Here is a 25204-nt window from a genome sequence, read left to right on the forward strand (position 1 = left end):
TTTCAAAAGTAAAAGTATTGCTTATTTTGCTTTAAAATGTGCAAAAATAAAGATAAACATCCAATACAAAAAAGTGTAAAACGAAATATTCTGTAACAACAGTGTAAACATTTCAACAAAAGTGAAAGTATTGCTTATTTGCTAAAATGTGCAAAAATAAAGATAAACATCCAATACAAAAAAGTGCCAATCTAAATATTCTGGAGCACTGTAAACATTAAGTATTGCTTTTAAAATGTGCAAAATAAACATCCAGTCCAACACAGTACACAATAACCAATTCTACTCATTCCAGTGAGTGACTAACAGTTGTAATGAAGAAAGGTTAGCATGTCTACATGCTCTGGTTCTTTTCATGTTTACAATATTCCCAGCAGCTGAAAATAGGCGCTCAGAAGGGGTCGATGTGGCTGGAACTGAGAGGTAATTAGCCTTCACCTCAAGCCAGGACTGCGAGTGAGCTGAGCTGCAGTTGAAGTTTCTAGAAGGTCAACGGGCTCATATTGATGTTACTAGTAGTTGACTGGGAGGTGTTTATTATCATTTGGGGAGAGTCCGCTGCCTGATGCTCACCTGCTAAACACCTATCTGCTCGACGCTGAAGCGCTGACTACATGCGCTCTGAATACGCACTGCTGATTGGCTGGTAACGCTCTGAATACGCACTGCTGATTGGCTGATAATGCTTCGTGTGTACCAATCAGATGGTTGTGTGGGTGGGACAATGCTGCGTGCTGAGACAGAGGCAGAAGGAGCGAAGCAGCTTGTTAAGACTTTAGCAGCTAAAGTTAGCTTTAGCTTAGAAACTCGTTCGGTACACCCCCGTACCGAACCGAAAGCCCCGTACCGAAACGGTTCAATACAAAACACGTACCATTACACCCCTAGCAGATACAAAATGACACATTCATGTTTTTGTGTAATGATGACAACGTATGCTCGCGCAGACGATTGACTAGTTGATGGTTTTCTTTTCAAATGTTCGTTCATAGCCGTTGTGCTGCTATGATAGGCCATTTCCGCTCGACACAGTGTGCATACAACAACATTATTAGGCCGTTTATTGAAATACTCCCACACTTTTGACCACTTTTGGCATGCTTTTCCCCCTCGCTCGCACCGCTCGCATCGTCTTCTTTGATCGTCTGCTTTGCGCTTCGCCATGACGGTAGTGTGACGTCATTATGCGACGCGTCGACGCACAAAAACGGCGTCGACGTATTTACGTAACCGATGACGTCGATTACGTCGACGCGTCGTTTCAGCCTTAATATTACGGACCGTAGATGGTGAAATCCCTAAATTCCTTGCAATAGCTGGTTGAGAGAGGTTTTTCTTAAACTGTTTAACAATTTGCTCACACAATTGTTGACAAAGTGGTGACCCTCGCCCCATCCTTGTTTGTGAATGACTGAGCATTTCATGGAAGCTGCTTTTATACCCAATCATGGCACCCACCTGTTCCCAATTTGCCTGTTCACCTGTGGGATGTTCCAACTAAGTGTTTGATGAGCATTCCTCAACTTTATCAGTATTTATTGCCACCTTTCCCCACTTCTTTGTCACGTGTTGCTGGCATCAAATTCTAAAGTTAATGATTATTTGAAAAAAAAAAAAGGATCAGTTTGAACATCAAATATGTTGTCTTTGTAGCATATTCAACTGACTGGGTTGAAAATGATTTGCAAATCATTGTATTCCGTTTATATTTACATCTAACTTAATTTCCCAACTCATATGAAAACGGGGTTTGCAAACAGCTTTGCTGTTGTCCTTCTAGTCCGTTCTGCTGTTCAAGTGGACTCCTAGGTTCCGGCCCTGGATGGTGATGGGCTCCACAGGGGTCATTTTCTTCTTATGTAAGCGGCAGAAAATAGATGAACGGCCAAATTAGACGGTCAAAAATACAAATACAAGGCAAAGAAAATGAGTGATGCACAAATGTTTCAGCTTTGCTTCCCATTTTGGATTATTGGGAATCCATAAGATTTAGCATCCCTTTTATTAAAAACTAAAAACGTTATCTATTTTCATACCTGTCTTTCATATACTGCCTCTTATTAATTCAATGACATTTTGCCTTTGTTTTTTCTCTGCTTGCAGCTGAAGATTTTAATTGATTATGCTGTCGTCATTTTATTTTAATGAATAATTAATGTCAAAAAATATTTTTCCACTCTTGCTAAGGGGACTTTATTATTTTGTTTCTAGTGTTGGTGAGATTCACAGAAACCTCCTGTATAAAGCTACTTCAGCACACGGATCATACACTACTTGAACAGGAGGACACAATAGATCAGACCTGGGCATTCTGCGGCCCGCGGGCCGCATCCGGCCCTTTGTACGTCCCTGTCCGGCCCGCGTGAGGCCAATCATAAATTACAAAATACATTTTAAAAAGTATCTATTTCGAGTGTGCAATACAACGGTGCTGCTTTTGTTTTGAATAGCGTTATTTGTATTACTTCCGTGTGGACGTATGCTCGTGCGCGCAGCGGCAATCACAAATTACAAAATAAATTTAAAAAAACATCTTTGTCGTGCGTGCAATACAACTGTGCTGCTTTTATTTTGAAAAGTGTTATATGTGCGTATGTCCTGTGAGGGAAGGCGCACAGCGACAAGTGATGCCCGGTTATCCCCGAGACGCTAAAAAGAGAAAAGGTGATGACGAATGGCGTGTTTTCAACAAGACATGAACTGCCAAGTAAAGGTAAAGCTGTGTGCTTATTTGTGGTACACATCTTGCTGTGTTTAAAGAATATAGTGTAACGACCTGCTGAAGTAGATGTTGTCTTCTTGAGTTGCGTAAATGAGGGGTGAGGAGACGTGCGTGTGGAAGGAACGAGATATGTTGAGCTGTGTTAGTATAGCTTGCTCAATAAAAGTTTAAAAAGAGCAGCAGACTTGGTGTGCACTTTTTCTGGACGCTACAATTGCTGTCAGAAGTAAAACTTTGCGCATACTGCACTGTTTGTGTGCCACGTCATCGGGAGGTACGTGCCACGTGAGGAGCTCGCCGCAAAGAGAGAGAGAGAGACAGAGAGAGAGAGAGAGAGAGACAGCGTTTACAGGTGCAGCCACGCTGTTTGGCATGGAAGAATTCCGCCCTCAATGAAGACTCCCAGGTTTGATGGCAAGGCGAACTGGGAGGCATTTCATCCCACTTCTGACATCAATTGTAGCGTCCAGAAGAAGTGCACACCAAGTCCGATGCTCTTTTTAAACTTTTATTGAGCATGCTATACTAACACAGCTCAACTTCTCTCGTTCTTTCCAAAAGGAAAACCAATCCTCACTCCTCATTTCCGCAACAGCAACGCTTCCTCCTTCTTTGCCAATCACCTTGCAGGCGTGCTACGTTCACAACAAAGAGGATGCAGGATAAAGTGACAGAAATTGAAATTTTTGTATTGTAATATACATCAGGAAGTGTTGTGTAAGAAAGTGTTAAAAATAAAACCATCAAAAGCCGTCTGCTTTTGTATAAAGATAAGTTAGGTTAAATGAAAATATTATTATTATTATCATCTATCTTACGGTATATCAAAAATCATTTGAGCAAAATTTAATTGAAATATTGTCGGTGTGGCCCTCCAGCAGTGCTCGGGTTGCTCATGCGGCCCCCGGTAAAAATTAATTGCCCACCCCTGCAATAGATCCACACACAAACTTTCCACACAATTAGCAGGAACAATACATTAGGAACATAGAAACAGTAAATAAGCTATCAATAATAGGCTTTAACAGCAGGAGCATGAATGTGATTTTTAACAGTTAGACATTATTTCAGACAATTCCATGAACCTTTCAAAGTAATCACAACCGGGTCTTGGATTGATGCGGAACGAGGAATATAGTCTCAGTTTGAACTGGAAGGGTGTGAAACAAGTTATATTGATACAAATTATGAAAATGGGGGTGGAGTAGCGGTGTATGTAGAAAAACAATATGAACTATTAAGTGGTAAAATACAAGTTAAAGGCCATTACAACATACTACAATGTTTAATTTAACAGTAGAAGTCTGTCAAAAAAGAGGAAAATAATTTACTAAATCCTAAATAATTTGGATTCCGGCCCAAACATTCTACTGAAATGGCTGTGTGCCACGTCACTGAAATGATCAAGTTTAGTTTATTTTGGAGCAGTATTTTTACATTTTAAAAAAGCTTTTAACACTGTAAATTACATAGTTTTGTTGACAAAATTAAAACAATTCAATGTATCAAGACAAACTATAAATTGGTTTAAACCATATCTTGAATTGCGACAACAATGTGTTCAAATAAATGGTGTAAAATCAGACTTAATAAATTGTGATTTAGGTGTGGCACAAGGATCTATTTTGGACCCGCTGCTTTTCAGCATATATAAATAAATGACCTCCCCAATAACTGTTCAACCCTAAATTATAACAAAATAGTCTCAATGTGTTTCTCTTTGAAGAAACAATCATTAAATGATCACACTTTTTTAAATGAAAAGTAATAGAAAGATTCAAATAACCCACAAACTCAGAAATAAGTTGTCATTTTAATAATTGAACCTACCGTCCCTATTCAGCGTATGCATTACTGTTTATTTAATTACAGTAACAACTAAATCAAATGTTGTTTCTCAGTAGGACAAGTCAGCTCTTGAGATTGCAACTAATAGATATACGAGTACTTTGCTTCATTACAAGCCACTGCTGTCTCTCTGGTTCATAAATGAACTGATTTGACTGATGTTTTTTGTGATTGAGTGCAACTTAAAAACCTATACCTATTTCATCTGCATTAATTAAATGCAAATTACTATACTGCAGTGTATATTATACATTTATAAAAATTATAAATTCCATCCATCCATCCATCTTCTTCCGCTTATCCGAGGTCGGGTCGCGGGGGCAGCAGCCTAAGCAGGGAAGCCTAGACTTCCCTCTCCCCAGCCACTTCATCCAGCTCTTCCCGGAGGATCCCGAGGCGTCTCCAGGCCAGCCAGGAGACATAGTCTTCCCAACGTGTCCTGGGTCTTCCCTGTGGCCTCCTACCGGTCGGACGTGCCCTAAACACCTCCCTAGGGATGCGTTCGGGTGGCATCCTGACCAGATGCCCGAACCACCTCATCTGGCTCCTCTTGATGTGGAGGAGCAGCGGCTTTACTTTGAGCTCCTCCCGGATGGCAGAGCTTCTCACCCTATCTCTAAGGGAGAGCCCCGCCCCCCGGCAGAGGAAACTCATTTCGGCCGCTTGTCCTTTCGGTCATGACCATAAGTGAGGATGGGAACGTAGATCGACCGTTAAATTGAGAGCTTTGCCTTCCGGCTCAGTTCCTTCTTCACCACAACGGATCGATATAGCGTCCGCATTACTGAAGACGCCGCACCGATCCGCCTGTCTATCTCACGATCCACTTTTCCCTCACTCGTGAACAAGACTCTGAGGTACGTGAACTCCTCCACTTGGGGCAGGGTCTCCTCCCCAACCCGGAGTTGGCACTCCACCCTTTTCCGGGCGAGAACCATACACTCTGACTTGGAGGTGCTGATTCTCATCCCAGTCGCTTCACACTCTGCTGCGAACCGATCCAATGAGAGCTGAAGATCCTGGCCGGATGAAGCCATCAGGACCACATCATCTGCAAAAAGCAGAGACCTAATCCTGATTCCACCAAACCGGATCCCCTCAACGCCCTGACTGCGCCTAGAAATTCTGTCCATAAAAGTTATGTACAGAATTGGTGACAAAGGGCAGCCCTGGCGTAGTCCAACTCTCACTGGAAACGGGTCCGACTTACTGCCGGCAATGCGGACCAAGCTCTGTCACTGATTGTACAGGGAGCGGACCGCCACAATCAGACATACCCCATACTCTCTGAGCACTCCCACTGGACTTCCCGGAGTACACGTTTGAATGCCTTCTCTAAGTCTACAAAGCACATGTATATAAAAACAAATACATTATCTTAACAAAGTATGTATTCCTACACCGTCCTCATTGTTATTATGATTAACATTGATGTGATTTAACCTTTCCCTTGAATGAACCGGGATTCCACTTGTTAAGATTTTTATTCCAGTGTTTTTAGAAAGCACATGGGTTACTGTTGTTTTAAAAAAAAAAAAAATCTCTTTTCTTTGACATTTTACTAACATTGTCAGTAACATTTTTTCCCTTTGCTGTAGATTTGACATTAATATGTCTCTAAAGGCTGCTGTCATTTCCACTGTTGTGTTTTAAAGGGCAAACCTGCCCAGGTTTCTTCTAGGCTAGGCTCCTTGTAGTATATCTTAGACATAAATGTCTCTCTCTAAGATGTTAATGTAGATGTTTGGCTTCCTCTACAGTGTGGCTAAAATTAAGGTTTGCTTACCTGCTTTTTGGCAGTTATATAGTTAACCCAGATTTTAAAATTTCCATAGAATAGATTACCGAGTCACAACACAACAAAAATGCAGTAAACATGGCGAAATGTGAACGCGAAGGGTATAAAAAAACCTGACAATCTGATATATCACTAAGCTTTAGAACTTTGTTGTAAAAATCTCCTTTCGCGTCTGTCCCTGACACCCGCATTCCAGACTGACACTGTGGAAACACTCTGTGGAAACACTCCCCACCCACACTGCTTGGTGCCTCGTCTGAGCTAACTGTGATTTAGATTACCATAGTAACTAATTAGATTACCATAGTAACTAGTATATCATGCAAAAGTGCAGATTCCAACCATTGAAATACTTTGTATGGTTCAAGACTTACGGTCATTAGAAAACATCACTGCACATCATAATGGCAGCTACAGTTTCCATCTTAAAGATCTAAAAAAAATATTTGGGAATGTCCGGCGGGTCAGATTAAAAAAAGCTCAACGGTCCGCATGTAACCCCCGGGCCTTCATTTTTCCAGGTCTGACTTAAAGTAATTCCGCCCACTTTATTATACAGTTAGTTAAACCTCCTTGGTCCAGGACGGTTGTGGGGTCTGAGTCGGACTAAAAAAATTCAGTAGTGGCCGGCGCCTTCTAACAAAATATCTGAAATCCTACTCCGAACTGGCTCTGGAACCGCTGCAGTGGAAAATAAGCATTTGGAGCGCTCATACAATACTTCTTAATGATAAGAATGAGTTTGTGACCTACACTACACAGGTGGGAAAAGATTGAGGGCTGAGTCTGTCGGATAACAATGAATGAGTAGTAGGTCTGCAACTAAGGATTAATTTGATAATCGATTAATCTGTCGATTATTACTTCGATTAATCGATTAATAATCGGATAAAAGAGACAAACTAGATTCCTATCCTTTCCAGTATTTTATTGAAAAAAAACTGGCACCATACTTATTTTGATTGTTTCTCAGCTGTTTGTACATGTTGCAGTTTATAAATAAAGGTTTATTAAAAAAAAAAAAAAAAAAAAAAAAAATTTAAATAAATTGCCTCTGCGCATGCACATAGCATAGATCCAACGAATCGATGACTAAATTGATCGCCAACTATTTTTATAATCTATTTTAATCGATTTAATCTATTAGTTGTTGCAGCCCTAATGACTAGATATAATTCTGTTTATGTGGTTGTCTCGGGCCAGGTTATGCCCCTCACTGACCTTTTACTCAGCCAGTGGCAAAATGAAGTGCACTATAATTACCTTAACAACGGCGGTCGACCTAACCCATACCTTCCTGACAGCAGGGTGTCACTTGTAGTACATACATGCGCCCGTACACATGCTTACACGGAGACGGCATCACGACTTGCAAACAGTCATCTGGTAGTGTGTGTGTAAACTATAATGTAGTGATGGCTTTGAATATGCGATCAAATATGCAATACTTTTTCATTTTTCTTTACTTCCTTAGAACAGCTGTATTGTTAGCTATGGGTTACAAAGTGTGATGGGAAAGGGGTGAGTGAAGTTTCCTTTCATCCATGCGTGCAGCTTGCTTTTTAGTGTACATTCCAATAATAATGTACTGTACCTCTTTCTTTGATATATTGTCTTATTTTGACTTAGCCTTTTTGTGCTGAACATCCTCATGTTTTTCCATATATTAGCCACACCAGACTATAAGCGGTATATACAGTATAAATGTTGCAAAATTGATATTTACACAGAAAGATTATTTAAATGTTTATTTACATATCTTAATTGTTTCCAAACGGTGCCTGTAACACAGCAGTAAAACAGCTGATCAAACAAAACAGAAGTCATCGTCATGGACCCACTAGCTGAAGCTAGCTCTCCAATCAGCTAATCAGCTGAAAACTCATTAACTCCACAATGACGTCTAGGCGAGTTTACTGAGGAATTTGTGAAACTGAAACAAAATGTAAATGTGTTAACATATTAGCTAATGCTGACGACACTAGCGTCATTACATTACAATAATCTACAAATATGAATGAAAACACTGCTACAGACATTACACATGGGACGGTTTAGTAAGTATAAACAGTTTTAGTTGTACTGTAAAACTTACAAATGTTGGTTGTAGTTATGAAAAAGATTCCATATGAGTACCGCTATGGATGGCTAGAAGACTAAATGGCACTCTACTTCCGGTTGAATGCACTAAATTGAAGGACACTGCAGCACCTGAAGTGAACTCCCAAAAGATGGCGCCATAGCACAAACAATAAAACACATTCTCAGTGTTTTTGCTTTGGGTGTTTTTAAAAGCAGTTTGTACTACGGTTGTCAGCGAAGTAAAATCCATAAATTAACCGCAACGTTTTATAAGCCACAGGGTACAAAGTGTAGGAAAAAGGGAGCGGCTTATAGTCCGGAATTTACGGTACTAAGATCCAAACACCTTGCGGTAAACAGCGTGTGCAGTCTATAAAATAGTGTGTTGCGTGTGATTTATTAATGGTGCACGTACAATTTAAAACAGGTGCAGAGGTGGTGAAGACCACCCTATTTGAATGAGGAGTTTGCGTGTCCTACCGGCTGCAATGATGGAAAGTTTGTGAGAAAAGAATGTGTGTGCTTGCAAATGAGTGCCATTCATAGCACCTATTGTTTTAGCGTCTCCAAACACCAGTATGAGTCCCCAAAACACCATAAAAAGATGCTAGATTTGTTGCTATACGTTTTTGATAAAGATAAAGTAACTAAAAAGATTGGAGAAGTTCTTAAAGTGCAGCCTGTGTTTCATTGCACAATTAAAAGCCACAATTGAAAGATAGAGCAAAACGATATAATATAAGAAAACATATGTTAATACTAATAATTAGGGATGATGTTTGATAAGAAATTATCGAGTTCGAGCCTATTATCGAATCCTCTTATCGAACCGATTCCTTATCGATTCTCTTATCGAGTCCAGATAGGTTGTTGTATATGGAAAAAAACACACAATATTTGGTTTAACAAAAGCTCACTTTTATTATATAAGGAAAAAAATAAAATCTAATAAATAAATAAATATTGACTGTTACCCCCCTAAAAAAAAAAAAAAAAAAATATTGACTGTTGTTACCCAAAGTATATTAAGTGGGATTTTTCAGAAAAACAAATATATGCAGTAACACAAAAACAACCTGTCTCTGTGATCACTATAGGTGTATAAATAATAATATAGTGTTAAATAAAATCAGTCCCTTGGGCACAAAACTGAAAATAATACAGCTCTCCAAAAAGTGCAATTCTGCTGCTACTTGACATAACTGTTTGTTATGATGCTTTGACATTTTTGCACTTTATTTCTTTATTGAAAGAAAATTCTATGAAGAGAAAAGTTGTTTGCAAATGTGGTTACAATGCTAAAAAATGAAAGGTTAAAGCTAAAAAAAGAAATACACTTTATTGAGTTAACATTATTTCTTTATAGGGGGAAAGATGTGATGTTATGAGCTAGGAATATAACAACTACACTACCCAGCATGCAACGGGAGTGACGCACATGCGCGGTAGCCCCGAAAAGTGTTGTTGCATGTCGTCACCCGGCAGCTAAGAATGAGGATATGAGCACGCTGTGAAAGTAAACGTCAAGAACTCAGCCAACACGCCTCGTCTGCATTATTTATAATTAGACAGACAACACATATACAGTGCGATTTTGTTTTGTTTACAAGGAAAGAAAAACAAAGAGATGTCATATATGTATGTGCTACGGTTGCTTTAAGAACGTTGCGACAGCTGCCGTAAAGGAGGTGCGTTGCTAGCCTGGTTGCTATGTTTCCGGTTGGTCGTAAAAGTGTTCGTCATGTGTTTGTACCCTGCTCAAATCTCTCAGTAAAGTTATTCATTGTTTTTCCTACTTTCCCTATCTGCGCCTAATGACTGAGCTACGTGACGTCATTTCTCGTGATGTCACACGGGGCATTTCTGGTCGGGACAGATTCGTTCCGAGGGATTAGAATAAAGAACCAACTCTTTTTCTTTACTATAGTGGTCTCGATAACTGGTACCGGTTCTCAAAAAGGGATTCGAGTCCGAAGACTCGGTTCTTTTCTTATCGAACAACCGGGAAAACCGGTTTCGAGTATCATCCCTACTAATAACACAGATTTGTTTTCAAATGTATGTTTAGTCTTTTTAAAGAAAATATATGCATCAACACAGATTATGCAAATTGTATGCCTTCATTTTGACCATGCCCCGAGCTACGCCCACACTGCCACTAGTAAATTGGCAATCTGGGGCAAACCCTGAATGTATTTGTATTATTTATTCAAGTTAGTGGCAAACAAAACATGTATACCGTATTTAAAACCTCAAACCCTATCACATCCAAGACTTTGAACTATTAGTTATCTGCCTGTTGGAGTAATACGCTGTTGTTCTTCCACAGATGAAGACCGTGAGTGTCGCCCTGGTGTTGTGTCTCAATGTTGGGGTGGACCCCCCGGATGTGGTCAAGACATCACCCTGCGCTCGGTTGGAATGCTGGATTGGTGAGTTTGCCCAATGTTTACAAATTAATTCATTCATCCATTCATGTTCCAGGCCATTTGGTCTCATTAGCGTCACGGATGAGATGGAGCCTGTCCCAGCTGACTTTGGGCAAGAGACGGAGTACAATCTAAACTGGCCGCCTCTCAATGAATTAATTAATTTAAAAGTACAGTACAAATTAAATAATATGATAGGATGAACCTGTCTATTTCGATGTGTGTTTCTACTTAAAGGGGAATTGCTTTTTGGGGGTAATTTTGTCTATTATTCACATTCATTATGAGAGACAAGAACACAGTAACACAACTTTATTTATATTTTTGTTTGTTGTTAGGATTGTAAAGATAAAATATCGCTTGTCAATAGGTGAAAAAACAGAACAGGCACACATGCTGAGAAGTGACTAGTAGTGTACTGTGCAGCAAGTGATGTAGAGGCGCCACCTTCCCAAAAATCATGCGCCCTGCTTTGTGCCTGCAGGCGGGACACAAAATTAATGAATGAATAAATTAATGAAGCGTTCGTACACAGACACACAGAGGCATATTTGGCTCGATCAAAAAGTTTGTAAATCGAAAAGTTCATACAATAGCTAACGGCTAACATCAAGCTAGTGCTTCTCAATATCAACAAATGGGTGAGCCTATACAAATATCGACTGTAACGATACCAAGTACAAGAGCTGTATATAGTCAATTGTACATTGATGACGTCGATATTTTTAGTATCACACATCATTTTTGATTATTGTTTATAAACTCAGGAAATATGTCCCTGGACACACCTATAACCATTGGATATTGGATCGATACCCAAATTTGTAGTTTCACCTAAAACGTATGTAAAGTATCCAAACTACAGAAGAATATGTGCTTTTTACATTTTAACAGAACTGTAAATAGAACATACTAAAACAGAAACCAAGCAGATATTAACAGTAAATTAACAGGTAGATTAATAATCCATTTTGTACCCGCTTGTTTCTCATAATTTTGAAAAAATAAAACAATCAGAAATGACACAATATGTAACTGCATACATGAGCAGCCAAATTAGGAGCCTTTGTAACCCATTTCCTTATTTACTACTAAAAGAGTAGTTGTCTAGTATGTTCACAATGTTATTTAATGCCAAAATTGTTCTTTAATTGCATAAGATATTCTGTTAAAGCCAATAATGACATCTTTTTGTGGTCCTGTTTATTTTAAAAATGATCAAAGAATCGAAATACATTTGGGTGCCCGGACCGATACAACAAAAACATTGGTATTGGGACAGATGCAGGTACCAAACCCCACCAGTTTCATATTCACATTTACCAAACCCTTCTTTAGTGAAAAAAATAAAAATACATTTTCAAATTCAAGACAAAGTTATATATTTTTTTACTGGTGCACAAAATGATCCATGCATGAACATCACCTTGTTCAAAGAACAAAACCAACACAGTGCATGAACTCACAACAAATTACACACCTGAAAATCAGTGTGACTTCTGCTGTTGCCGTATCCATAATACGCCGATAGGGAGAAGTTTTTATTTACACGATGAGTCAGGTGTATCCTGACCTCCGCGGCGGAGGCTCCACCGAACCCCTGAGGCCGACTCACCGAACCCTTATGGTTCGATCAAACCCAGGTTAAGAACCACTGGAATAGGGTCTATAAAAGATCTTTATGTTGATCAGCGTCTCTGTTCATTTGGAATATTGCAAAATAAATATAACCTGCCAAAATCAAACTTCTTTAGGTATTTACAGTTACGTCATTACATAATACAAAATATCTCATCATCTGATTCCCTCCCAGAGGAAAATTCTTTCTTCAAGCTCCTGCTTGGCCCACCAGAAGCAAAGGGCTTCATTTCAAAGTTGGTGTGCATTTTCTCACACAAACATGCACAGCCTGAAGTTAAATTTAAACAAATGTGGGAAGATGATCTCAACATCACTATCAAATATGAGATAAGGAAACAAGCTTTAAATGACATTCATCATTGCTCAGTCAATGCTAGGTCAGGGTTTCCCACACATTCATTTATTTGTGGCGGCCCGCCACGAAAGCATTACGTCCGCCACAAATAAAAAACAATTAAAAAAAATAAAATTTTTTTTTTTTTTTTTTTTAATTTTTTTTTTTTTTTGTCCTTTCCTGCTTCTCAGGCAAATCATATAGTTGATGTAGATGCCCATATCGGCTGTTCAGATTTACTTTACAAAAGAGAAGTGTAGGATACTTCTCTTGTTGCCTTATTTGTATTTGACTTTATTAAATGTATTTATATTAGAAACACAACATGTGTATATAACAAAGGGTGCAAAGTCTGCAGGCAGTAGGAAACACATGGTTAAGTGTAGGGAGTAAAACTGATGGCAGTCTAAAGTTCAAGATTTTTGGAGCTCTTTGTTTAGTGGATCAGATGTTTGATGAAGCTCTGTGTCTATCTACCACCACTACTGTTTTCTGTTTATTTGTTACTGACTGTGGCAGGACACCTCTGCCTCTGTTTCACTTTATGTTGCTGGTAAATAATATGGTTGTAGTAGTAGGCTAAAGTTAAATTATTTAATATGCACTAATTAAAGGGGCAGAGCTTTGAGACATTTTAGCTTTTATATTTTATACGATATATTTTTTGTAAGAACCACAATTAATAAATATATTTCAGTGAATAACTTATTGTTCAAATCTGTATATAAATATGTACATAAAGTGTTGTAATTATATTGTAAAGTGGATGGATGGACGTTTAAAACAAAACTGTTATTATTAATTAGTAAGTATACATTTTTTGAGCCTTTTTAGAGAAAATCAAATCATTGTAGTAAATTATGCAAATTACTCGATGATGTCATGGTGACCACGCCCATAGCCACGCCCCCATCGCCACAGGTATCTTGTCAGTTTATGGGAAACACTGTAGGTTACAATTGATTCAATTCAAAGTTATACACAGATTACACTACTCGAAGGTTAAGTTGCATAAAATATTTCCCCAAACTTCCCCCGAGTGTGAAAGGTGCAAGAGATCAGATAGCACACTTGCACACCAATTTTATCTATGCCCTGAGATTCAAGATTTCTGGAGTTCGATTTTCAGATGGTATTCTCATGTACTTAAAGTAAATCTGAATCCTGTCCCTAAGACTGCTTTGCTTGGCATTTCTAACACTTTAGACAAGTTGGGTCGGAATATTAGCACAGTAGTGGCCTGTGGTATGGTCATAGCAAAGAGATGCACTTTGAGAGTGTGGAAATCTTACTTACCACCTAAGTTTGAAGCCTGGTTGAGGGAGCTAGTGGGAATCCTCCTCATTGAAAAACTGAGATATATGGTAACTGACCATATTTATTTTTAATTCATGCTAGGTAACATTAGCAGCGCGTTGGACCCGACCTCCTGACACTATGAAAATCTTTACCAAACCTTTAACACTACACAAAGTAAAAAAGTGTGAAGGCTTAAAAAACCTATTTATAATAAAAATTTGAGATGTCCGATAAATGCTTTAAAATGTAATATCGGAAATTATCGATATCGGTTTCAAAAAGTAAAATTAATGACTTTTTAAAACGTTGTGGTACACGGACGTAGGGAGAAGTACAGAGCAGTTGCGTCTCCCAGTCAGCAGCCCCTCCCCTCACCCGTCTCCTACACACAACACAGGAGTTGCAGCACGACTGCAGCATGAGAGGTTTACTGGCGACGCTTGATGACCTCATCAAACCGCCGCGAACGGAGCATAACAACAACAAGGGTGTGTTGTTGCCGGTGCTGTAGCCGTGGCTAACAAGCGAGCTCGCTCTGTGACTGACTAACGACACTATGTCTATTGTTTGGGATTATTTTAAAGTGTCTCTGACGGATAAAAAACTGGCAATTTGCAATGACTGCAGAAAGTTGGTTATGCGAGGAGGAACCAAGACGTCTTCCTTTAATACGAGCAATTTGATCTCCCACCTCTTCAAGAATCATAAAGAGATACACGATGAATACAAGCGGAAGATGGATGAAAAGCAAACACCGAAAAAAAGTAGTACCACACAGTTGTCGCTTAAAGACTCCACCGAGAAAAAACAAAAATACAACAAAAAACACCCCAAGGCGAAAGCCCACGTTGTGGTCAGGGACAACGCACGCAGTATGGCAAGTATGTACTTTATTACTCTAGTATACTCTGGACTGAAACTCTGTGCCTTCATTGTTTTTGTAGCTGTTGTTTTGAGGCATGTTTAAAAAAAATAATGCAATTTGTGAAAGTCAAAGTATAGTATTTCCCATAGTTGTAGTGGGTATCAGGATTATCTCAGGGAGAGCATGTCCCAAATTCCAAGCTGCTGTTTTGAGGCATGTTAAAAAAAATAATGCACTTTGTGACTTCAATAATAAATATGGCAGTGCCATGTTGGCACTTTTATCCATAACTTGAGTTTATTTTTTTGGAAAACCTTGTTGCATTGTTTAATGCATCCAGCGGGGCATCACAACAGAATTAGGCATAATAATGTGTTAATTCCACGACTGTATATATCTGTATCGGTTGATATCGGAATCGGTTATTAAGAGTTGGACAATATCGGAATATCGTATATCGGCAAAAAAGCCATTATCGGACATCTCTAATAAAAATCAATTCCGAATCATAACAAATAAGAATCGCTATTCGGACATTAAACCATTATTTCCAGCTCACATTTATTCATCAGTGTTGTGAGTAAAATACAATGACTAACTCTGGATTGTTAAAGGTGTGACTTTGTGTTTGTCAGATCCTCTATCGATGAGTCCACAGAAAGCCCTGGAGACTATTGGGGCTAACCTGCAGAAACAATATGAAAACTGGCAGCCAAGGGTGAGTGTCCTTATTTTAACTAGCCCCATCCATCTCTTATACAGTATCTGTTTATTTGATACGTCATCCACAAAAATCATAGGACACTTCAGCCAATGTCTTCAATACAACAATGAGACTGAATACATTTCAATTGGTCCAAGTCCTGAAGTCAGTTATCCCACTTCCCCTGTTGACTTTGACCAACTACTACAGACGTCTTTCCAATAATGTTAAAACAGTCCACATTTGGCTGGCTTCTATATGTTTTAAAGATACAGGGATTTCATTACAGAGTTTATTGTATTTGGATGATGGATACATTTAATTCACAGATGTTTATTTACTTTGTTCAACCAACATAGACATTTTTTTGCAAGGACCAAAGGTCATAGTCAGAACATGTTTCTTTGTCATGCCTGACATCGCTTGTGATATCTGTTCACTTTCTAGTTGATTTTGAGCTGATTGCTGTTACATTGTTTTAAAACCATCTGCCAGAGCTAATTATGTTAGTTATGTTGCTTCCTGTCATTAACATGAAGGTAAGGTGGCTTAGAACAAGTATGAAAAGTTTCGAAGCAAAAACAGATCTTATGATGCTTCCAGGAAACTCACTGATTTTGTTATAGGCTATGTTTTTTTTTTTACGACTACATGGACATAACAGTTGGGGAGAAAAGTGATTTTGTATGTTTGTCCCCTTCCAAAGATATGAAAAGTCAAAATAGTATAGTGGGTTTATTAATTACCAGGATGACAACGTAAAAAACAAACAAAAAAACATTGATTTAATACTACAAAAATAATAAATATATAATGTTATTGTATTATATTAATTATATATTACAAAATATATAAATTAGCTTATGTTTAATGAAGTGAAATATGTTTTTGATCTCAAAGTAAAGCACACAAGTCAGACATTGCACACATATCTAAAGAGATTTTGTTCCACTCCTGCACTCCCAAGTCCTCAAGGTTTTGAAGCTGTTTCTTTACAATTCAAAGTTTCATCGTGTCTCACATATTTTCAATGGGGTTAAGATCCGGAGACTAACTAGGAGACTCCGTATTTGTTTGGTGGACAAGATAAGGCAAAGAAAGAGTAGCATAAACACGTCTTTCTTTGGCAGGGTCAGAGAAAGTTGTACAAGTAAACAAACTACGGTGAGTTCAAGGTCAGCCAAAATTAGTAGGACAAAACGGCGCTCGTCAAATACTCTTATCAGTGTAGCATGTTTAATATAAACAATGGGATTTCTAACAATTAGTAAGGTTTTTTCTATGTTTATCCTTCTACAGAAACCCTAATAAAGCAAAATATATTTTTCCCCTATCTTGTTCCATTTTAATAAATTTTTTAAAAAACTCCAGGGAGCCACTAAGGCGGTGCTAAAGAGCCGCGGGTTGCCGACCCCCAGGTTAACTCGTGATGCGGTAAAAAGGATGACAGTAGTCCGTAGATTGGGAAAAAGAGGAGTCTCGTGACAACATGAGTGCTGTAACACACGTTCTGTTTCATGATTATATTGCTGTTGACCAGGAGATATGATGTCTCATGATTCAAATATATCAATATAGCCATCATACCTCATGTAGTCATGAAATGTCTTATAGTTATGTAGTGAAAATATTTTCTCAAACCAGACAAAACATTGAATTAGTGAAATAAACTATGCATGTTGCACAGTGCAATGGCTGGTATTGATAGGGTGAAGATATTTTTTCAACAAAAACAGTGAACTAATGACATAAACTATAGATGTCAAACATTCTTGGAATGGCTAATATTGATATGATGAAGATATTTTCTCAACCTAAACAATGAACTATTCATGGTATGGTACAGTCATGAATAAGAGGTATGGTTTTCAGTATATAGCATTTAACAGATAGAAACCATTGGTAAGTTTTCTGGCAATTTTTACGGAATTTCAATGTTAGAAATGCCTTCCAAAGCATTAAAAAATGACCTCACTGGGAACCCTGTAGATTATTACTCTGACTGGTAAATTCAGTTGTTTTATATAGTCGATGTAAAGTAGTCAAAGGCTTGGTTGGCTGTTAGTAGGAGGTCAGGAAGAGGAGTGGGAGGGTGCGAGAGTTATTCTCTCTTCAAGCCTCAGGATTCACGGTAATACAGCACCACTTCACAGATACGATCAGCATCATGTCTTACATAAATGGATACATATTTTACTTCAGTTTTCCTTTCTGTCGCAACAGGTCGCATTGATGGTTTACCAAGAGTCCCTAAACTTTCGACTAATTCACGTTCGTCACAAAGCCATATAAAAGCACTGTTCTGCCAGGAGACTTTAGGTGGCACCACTTATAATGCAAATTCATCCCTGTGTTTTCATTTTATGTTCTTGCATTAACTCTGACAGAATGCGAAAAACAGACTCGGCTACTACCCACTCACTTTTTCTACCCACGCTTCCTCCCACATTGTACTTGACACGTCTTTTCTCCTTCTTACCTTTTGCCATTTGAATTTTTTATGAACTTTTTTTGAGACATTCGCTCCTTGTTAAAATAAAACTACCAAATTGTCGACTGTTTATCTTTGTAATGGGATTGTATTACATCATCATCGGAGGTTTGAATATTTATTTTCCCCTCTGGTAGCTAGAAGAAAGGGTTGTACGTTTCATTGGTTTGCTATTTAAATAAGCAAAACATTTTAAGATAATTAAAAAAACTGTTGTCACGTAAGATCACAATATATGTGGAGTACAGTCTTCATTTTGATGTACAAACCCCAAAACCAGTGAAGTTGTGTAATTCGTAAATAAAAACAAAATACAATTATTTGCAAATCCTTTTCAACTTATATTCAATTAATTAGACTGCAAAGACAATATACCGTATTTCCTTGAATTAGCGCCGGGGCGGTAATGAATTTAAAACCTCTTCTCACTCCGGCGCTTACCAAAGGCATGCGGTAAATTTAGGCCTGCGCTTATAAATTTGAGTGTGATGTAAGGATACCATCATGAAAAGCACATTTAATAAAAAAAAACGTTATTATGGTCTTACTTTTACTTATAAATGAAGTCCATGCGCCGCTCCTTCTGAACAAAAGCATCGATAACTTGTTTATAGAAGTCTTCCTTATCTTTCTTCAGTTTTAAAAGTCTCTCTGTCTCTATGGTGATCTTCCTTTAATTATTACCTCCTGCTTCGATTGAAAGTCCAGTTTAGAAAACTGTTGTTGTCACTTATTCTGCAGCCGTGTAGTCGCGAGAATGATCCCTGGGATCACTAGCGCCCTCAACCTTTTCCTCTCACTTCCTGCACTTCCCGATTCGTATTCCGCCATCAGCTTCCCTTCCATACTACACCAATCTCTTATTCTGCGAGCATCTACTCTATTCCCTCCTTAGTGTTCTTTTTAGCATATTCAATAGCTTGGACCTTAAATCATACTTAATAGCTCTTTATCTTCTTCCCTTTACGCGATTTTAAATAATTGAAATTAGCCTCCTCCATTTTGAAAATGATGAGAGGTGAAGTGTCACACGTGACATGACGAGTTTGACCCGGCGGTAATTCTAGGCATATGCTAATTATTTTGCGAAACGAGTTTGACCCGGCGGTAATTCTAGGCATGCGCTAATTATTTTGCGAAACGATTTTAACCCGGTGGTAATTCTGACCCGGCGGTAATTCGAGGCATACGCTAATAATTTTGCGAAACGAGTTTGACCCGGCGGTAATTCTAGGCAGGCGCATATTATATACCCGGCGGCAATTCAAGGAAATACGGTACTTAACATTCGAACTGGAAAATTAAATGTTATGCAAATATTAGCTGATTTGGAATTTGATGCACTTGAGGAATGCTCATCAAACACTTATTTGTAACACCCCACAGGTGTACAGGCTAATTGGGAACAAGTAGGTGCCATGATATAAAAGGGTATAAAAGCAGCTTCCATGAAATGCTCAGTCATGAACAAATCGAACAGTTTAAGAACAACATTTCTCAACGAGCTATTGCCAGGAATTTAGGGATTTCACCATCTACGGTCCATAATCAAAATGTTCAGAGAATGTGGAGAAATCACTGCATGTAAGCGATGATATAACGGACCTTCGATCCCTCAGGCGGTACTGCATCAAAAAGCGACATCGGTGTGTAAAGGATATCACCACATGGGCTCAGGAACACTTTAGAAAACCACTGTCAGTAACTACAGTTGGTCGCTACATCTGTAAGTGCAAGTTAAAACTCTAATACGCCGGCTTTGCTGGTTCCGAGCTCATCTAAGATGGACTGATGCAAAGTAGAAAAGTGTTCTGTGGTCTGACGAGTCCACATTTCAAATATTTTTTGGAAACTGTGGATGTTGTGTACTCTGGACCAAAGAGGAAAAGAACCATCCGGATTGTTCTAGGTGCAAAGTTCAAAAGTCAGCATCTGTGATGGTATGGGGGTGTATTAGTGCCCAAGGCATGGGTAACTTGCACATCTGTGAAGGCACCATTAATGCTGAAAGTTGCATACAGGTTTTGGAGCAACATGTTGCCATCCATGCAAAGTTATCATGGACGCCCCTGCTTATTTCAGCAAGACAATGCCAAGCCACGTGTTACAACAGCGTGGCTTCATAGTAAAAGAGTGTGGGTACTAGACTGGCCTGCCTGTAGTCTAGACCTGCCTCCCATTGAAAATGTGTGGCGCATTATGAAGCCTAAAATACCACAACGGAGACTGTTGAACAACTTAAGCTGTACATCAAGCAAGAATGGGAAAGAATTCCACCTGAAAAGCTTCAATAATTGGTCTCCTCAGTTCCCAAACGTTTACTGTAACACAGTGGTAAAAATGCCCCTGTGCCAACTTTTTTGCAAAGTGTTGCTGTTATTTAATTCTAAGTTAATGATTATTTGCAAAAAAAATAAAGTTTCTCAGTTCGAACATCAAATATCTTGTCTTTTCAGTCTATTCCATTGAATGTAAGTTGAAAAGGATTTGAAAATCATCATATTCTCTTTTTATTTACGAATTACACAATGCGCCAACTTCGCTGGTTTTGTGTTTTGTATATGATAATGAGCACAAAAGGCAAGATCAAACTTATAAAGTAATTTCATATGCAGGCTACCCCGAATAAAACACATGCACATTTTTACTTTTAACATACTTTGTTCATGACGCTTCTTCCCCCGAAAATATTTATTCATTTTTGTGCTCACCCATGACTAAAAATAAAAGAACAACATGGCTTCTTTTGAAAATACAATACATTGTTTGTAGCACGCAGTTGGCTTGGTTAACACTAACAGCCTTATTCAATGTTAGGTGTGTCCCTGGGCACTTATCTCACTCTCAGCTGTTGAAAAAGCACATAATTAGGTTCCCTGCGCGGAGCACAGTTTGTATTCCTAAAAATCAGCGCTGTAGCTCATTGTCTACATTACAGTGGTTAGCAAGAAGTAGTAATTGTGCTTTAAAGACATTTTGTTTTTGTGTTATTGGGCTGATAAATATAACATATATAACACATTTATACAATATTCATATACAATAACACTTACTTTGATTCAATGTAAAGTAGAGAGTAAAGGTTAGAGATGTAACGGTATAAAAAGGTAGTGATATAACATAAAAATGTCATATCACAGTTATTGTCACCAAAATGATCACAGTTATCATCATTATTGTCGTATTCTTTAATGTGCTCAAAAAGTACTCAAATACGCACTGAAATCTTTTAACCAAGTTTTGTTAAAAACAGGGTTACCAGTCTTAAATCCATCAATTTGAATTTGAAGCCTTAACATGTTTAAAATGTTCCTAAAATCTCATTAAAAAGATTTTAAATGCGATTTTGAAAGGTCTTAAAAATCTATCACCGTTACTTTTATTCAAAACATGCATACACTTCAGTCTTGCTTTTAAATGTTTAGATTTTTGACGATGCTATAACTAACTACAAAATGAAACTAAAGTAGTCTACTTGTGCTGCTCGGTCAAAATCTCAGGCACACCACCAGGGTAAGTCTGTCAAAAGATGCTGAAAGCCACAAACACTTGCACAACCATACAAGGATCAACTAAACCCCCTTTTTCACGACGCTATAACTAACTACAAAACGGAACTAAAGTAGGCTACCTGTTCTGCCCGGTCAAAATATCTGGCACACCACCAGGTTAAGTCTGTCAAAAGATGCTGAAACGCCACAAACACTTGCACAACTATCCAAGGATCAACTAATCCCCCGCCCCCAACGTAATGTTATGTGGCGGCAATTGTCGAAGGAGATAAAAATGAGATGTTTACTAGTGAAATCATGCTATTACATACAGTAAGCACAGGCTAATTTCGCTGTGCTAGTAGTCTACTCACAGCAGTAAAACTATATATATAAAACAGTTATTCTCTTATATTATTTCTATTATTTATTCCAATAATTTCAGGTCAGCTTCTCATGCCTAATCTTTTCTCCAAGTTTATAAACTGACATTAAAAGCTATAAAGGTTATCTGTTTAGTGTTTACACTTAGTTTATGGTGGGGTGAGGAAATTAAGGAAGATTTGCGAATGTCATCTTGTCATGTCAGGGCATTCAGTGGATCGCAACTGGACTTTTTGGTTTGTCTTGGAAGACGTTTCGCCTCTCATCTGAGTAGGCTTCATCATTTTGACTTAGATTGGTCAGATCTAGTCCAGTGGCTGGCGCCAAAACCCCAAATGTTTATACTCTAAAATCCAGGATGGTTTCGCCCTGTCGTAGTTATAAAAACAACTGTTTTGAGCAATCCTACTGTCGAAGACAGTAAGTTGCCTTTTTTGGACTTTGATGTCCACATTGGAGAAAACAGGGGTCTCCATGTCGGGGTTTACCGAAAACCCACACATTCCGATCAATACCTACTTTTTGACTCACACCACCCACTGGACCACAAACTGGGCGTTATCAGAACCCTACAAGACAGAGCTGATAATTGTTCCTACCAGCCCACAGGCCAAAGAGAAAGAGCATAGGCATTTGAAGGAAGCCCTCAAAACCTGTGGTTACCCCAGGTGGTCGTTTGTGAAAAGTGCATCCAGTTCCAGAAATAACAAGAACAGAGTGGATAATGGAGAAAAAGGTGATATACGCAAACATATTGTCATTCCATATGTGGTCTATCTGAGAAACTCAGAATAATTGTTAACCAACACAACATCCCAGTACACTTCAAACCAGGCAACACCCTGAGACAGAGACTAGTGAATCCTGACACACCCACTCCCACAAAAACAATCTGGTGTATGCTGTCCAGAGTAATGATGAATGCACTGATTCATATATTGGGGAAACAAAACAACATTAAGCCGACGCATGGCACAGCATCATATCGTTAGATCCCTAATACCAGGTGATGTCGTTAAAAATGATAATTTATCTTTGTTAGCGCTGGAAATTAGATAAATCTCACCTAATTGTTTTTTTGCCCTGAAACGATCATGTGAACGATTGTGGCAAGTAATCAGCATGTTTGCACCATGTCTTGTACTTGGTAAATAAATTAACTTTGGCACAGCGTCTTGCATTAAGCTGTGTAAATAAGCTATTCAGATGCTCATTATACCCACAATGCATCGCGTCTAATACGTCACCCTGTATTCTACTGGGTAAGAAAGAGGATATGCTGACATTCTTCTAATTATGTGGACACGTTTTTTGATATTGAGAAATTGTGATTGCAACATAGACACAACCCAGAATTCTCCAGTCCAAGGGTCCTCTGGATTTAAGAGGGTTATCTCCAGAGAGTGCTTGTCATAAATTGGCCTCTGCCATGCTGCAATCTTCACTGTGGCCTGCCTATTTGTGTTTCTGTCTTTCTACAGGGTCTGTACTGCTTTGAGGCGAGTGTAAATGTTGAGCTTTTATTGATTTTTCCTGACTTTGTGTTTAGTATCTTTAAACGTACTGTCCTATATATGCCTGTATTGTGCGTTGGCACTTACTGGCTATAAAGATTGCTGAGCAGGAGGGGACATCACAGGAGGCCAGGATGTGACTCAGCGCACAGAGACTTTTGATTCAGCTGTTTTTTTAGTTTTGCCCACAAGAAGCTTGTATTTTTTGCCATCGCTGCTTATCCACACAGATATCACTAGTGTAACCGATACTTGTTGGAATGATTTCTTTTTAGGAGTATATAATCAAGATTAGATAGAATTTCAGTGATCTCTTGGGCGTGTGCCCCTTGAAGAAATTACATGTTTGAGTAGCAGCAACACCATATGCAGTAGTGGTGGATTACAACTAGGGATGTAACAATAAATGTTATACCGTATTTTCTCGACTATAAGGCGCACTTAAAATCCTTTCCCCTCAAAACTCGACAGTGCGCCTTATATCATACTTGCCAACCTTGAGACCTCCAATATTGGGGGGTGGGGGGGGGGGTGGTTATTTACAACTAGAATTCACCAACTCGAGTATTTCATATATATTTCATATATATATATATGAAATACTTGACTTTCAGTGAATTCTAGCTATATATATATATATATATATATATATATATATATATATATATGTGTGTATATGTGTATATGTGTATATATATATATATATATATATATATATATATATATATATATATATATATATATATATATATATATATATATATATATATATATATTTTATTTATATAAAAGAAATACTTGAATTTCAGTGTTCCGGTGGCTATCCATTAGATGGCAGTATTGTCCTGTTTAACTTCTCCGTTCATGATGAGTATATCATTTCGGCCACCGTGTTCAATGGAGAAGTCTGTTCTACATATTTACAGGCAACATACCCCTTCCCCTTCGAACTGTCCTGGATGAACTGAAATTCTTGTTTCCATTCGTTTTGGAACTTGCAAGCGTATTTCTTCATCTTGCTCGTCGACGGCGTCGCCTTGTCTGTAATTTCCTCGTTCTTCTGCTTGTCTCCTTGTTGTGTTCGCAGTTGTGCACTCTACTCTCTACAAGCCCTAGATGTTATGACGTCATTGGGCAGGCAAGCTGTTTATATTGTGGGAAAGCGGACGTGAGAACAGGCTGTCCCCACTCAGTCTGAGGTCCGCATTGAGCTGGAGGGGGCGTGGCCTCCAGCTCCGGCTGAATACCGGGAGTTTGTAGGGAGAAAATCTCTGCCGGGAGGTTGTCGGGAGAGGCGCTGAATACCGGGATTCTCCCGCTAAAAACGGGAGGGTTGGCAAGTATGCCTTATATCCTAATGCGCCTAATGTAAGGAATCATTCTGGTTTTGCTTACCGACCTCGAAGCAATTTTATTTGGTTCATGGTGATAAGTGTGACCAGTAGATGGCAGTCAATCATAAGAGATACATGTAGACTGAAATATGATGACAATCTGACTCAAGTAAACAACACCAACATTTTATATGTTCCATTGAAAATATAGAAAATTACACACAGCGCTCAAAAATCAATCAAAATGTTTTTGTACGACTTTGGTAAGC

General features: G+C 38.5%; 1 protein-coding gene across 7 annotated transcripts in view; it reads left to right on the plus strand.

The window, feature by feature from the left end:
- The window catches only part of rptor (regulatory associated protein of MTOR, complex 1), a 401659-nt gene that overhangs the window by 108662 nt on the left and 267793 nt on the right, over positions 1-25204 (plus strand). For all 7 annotated transcript variants that reach the window (XR_009823861.1, XR_009823860.1, XM_062033466.1 and 4 more), the window contains exons 3-4: positions 10780-10882; positions 15654-15736. Coding sequence is in view for 5 of the 7 variants with exons in the window: in XM_062033466.1 (XP_061889450.1) it covers positions 10780-10882; positions 15654-15736 (186 nt within the window). In the remaining 2 variants the exon portion in view is untranslated. The remainder of the gene's footprint in view (positions 1-10779; positions 10883-15653; positions 15737-25204) is intronic.

The sequence above is a fragment of the Entelurus aequoreus genome, linkage group LG22 (genome assembly GCF_033978785.1).
Source record: "Entelurus aequoreus isolate RoL-2023_Sb linkage group LG22, RoL_Eaeq_v1.1, whole genome shotgun sequence".
Lineage (NCBI taxonomy): Eukaryota > Metazoa > Chordata > Actinopteri > Syngnathiformes > Syngnathidae > Entelurus > Entelurus aequoreus.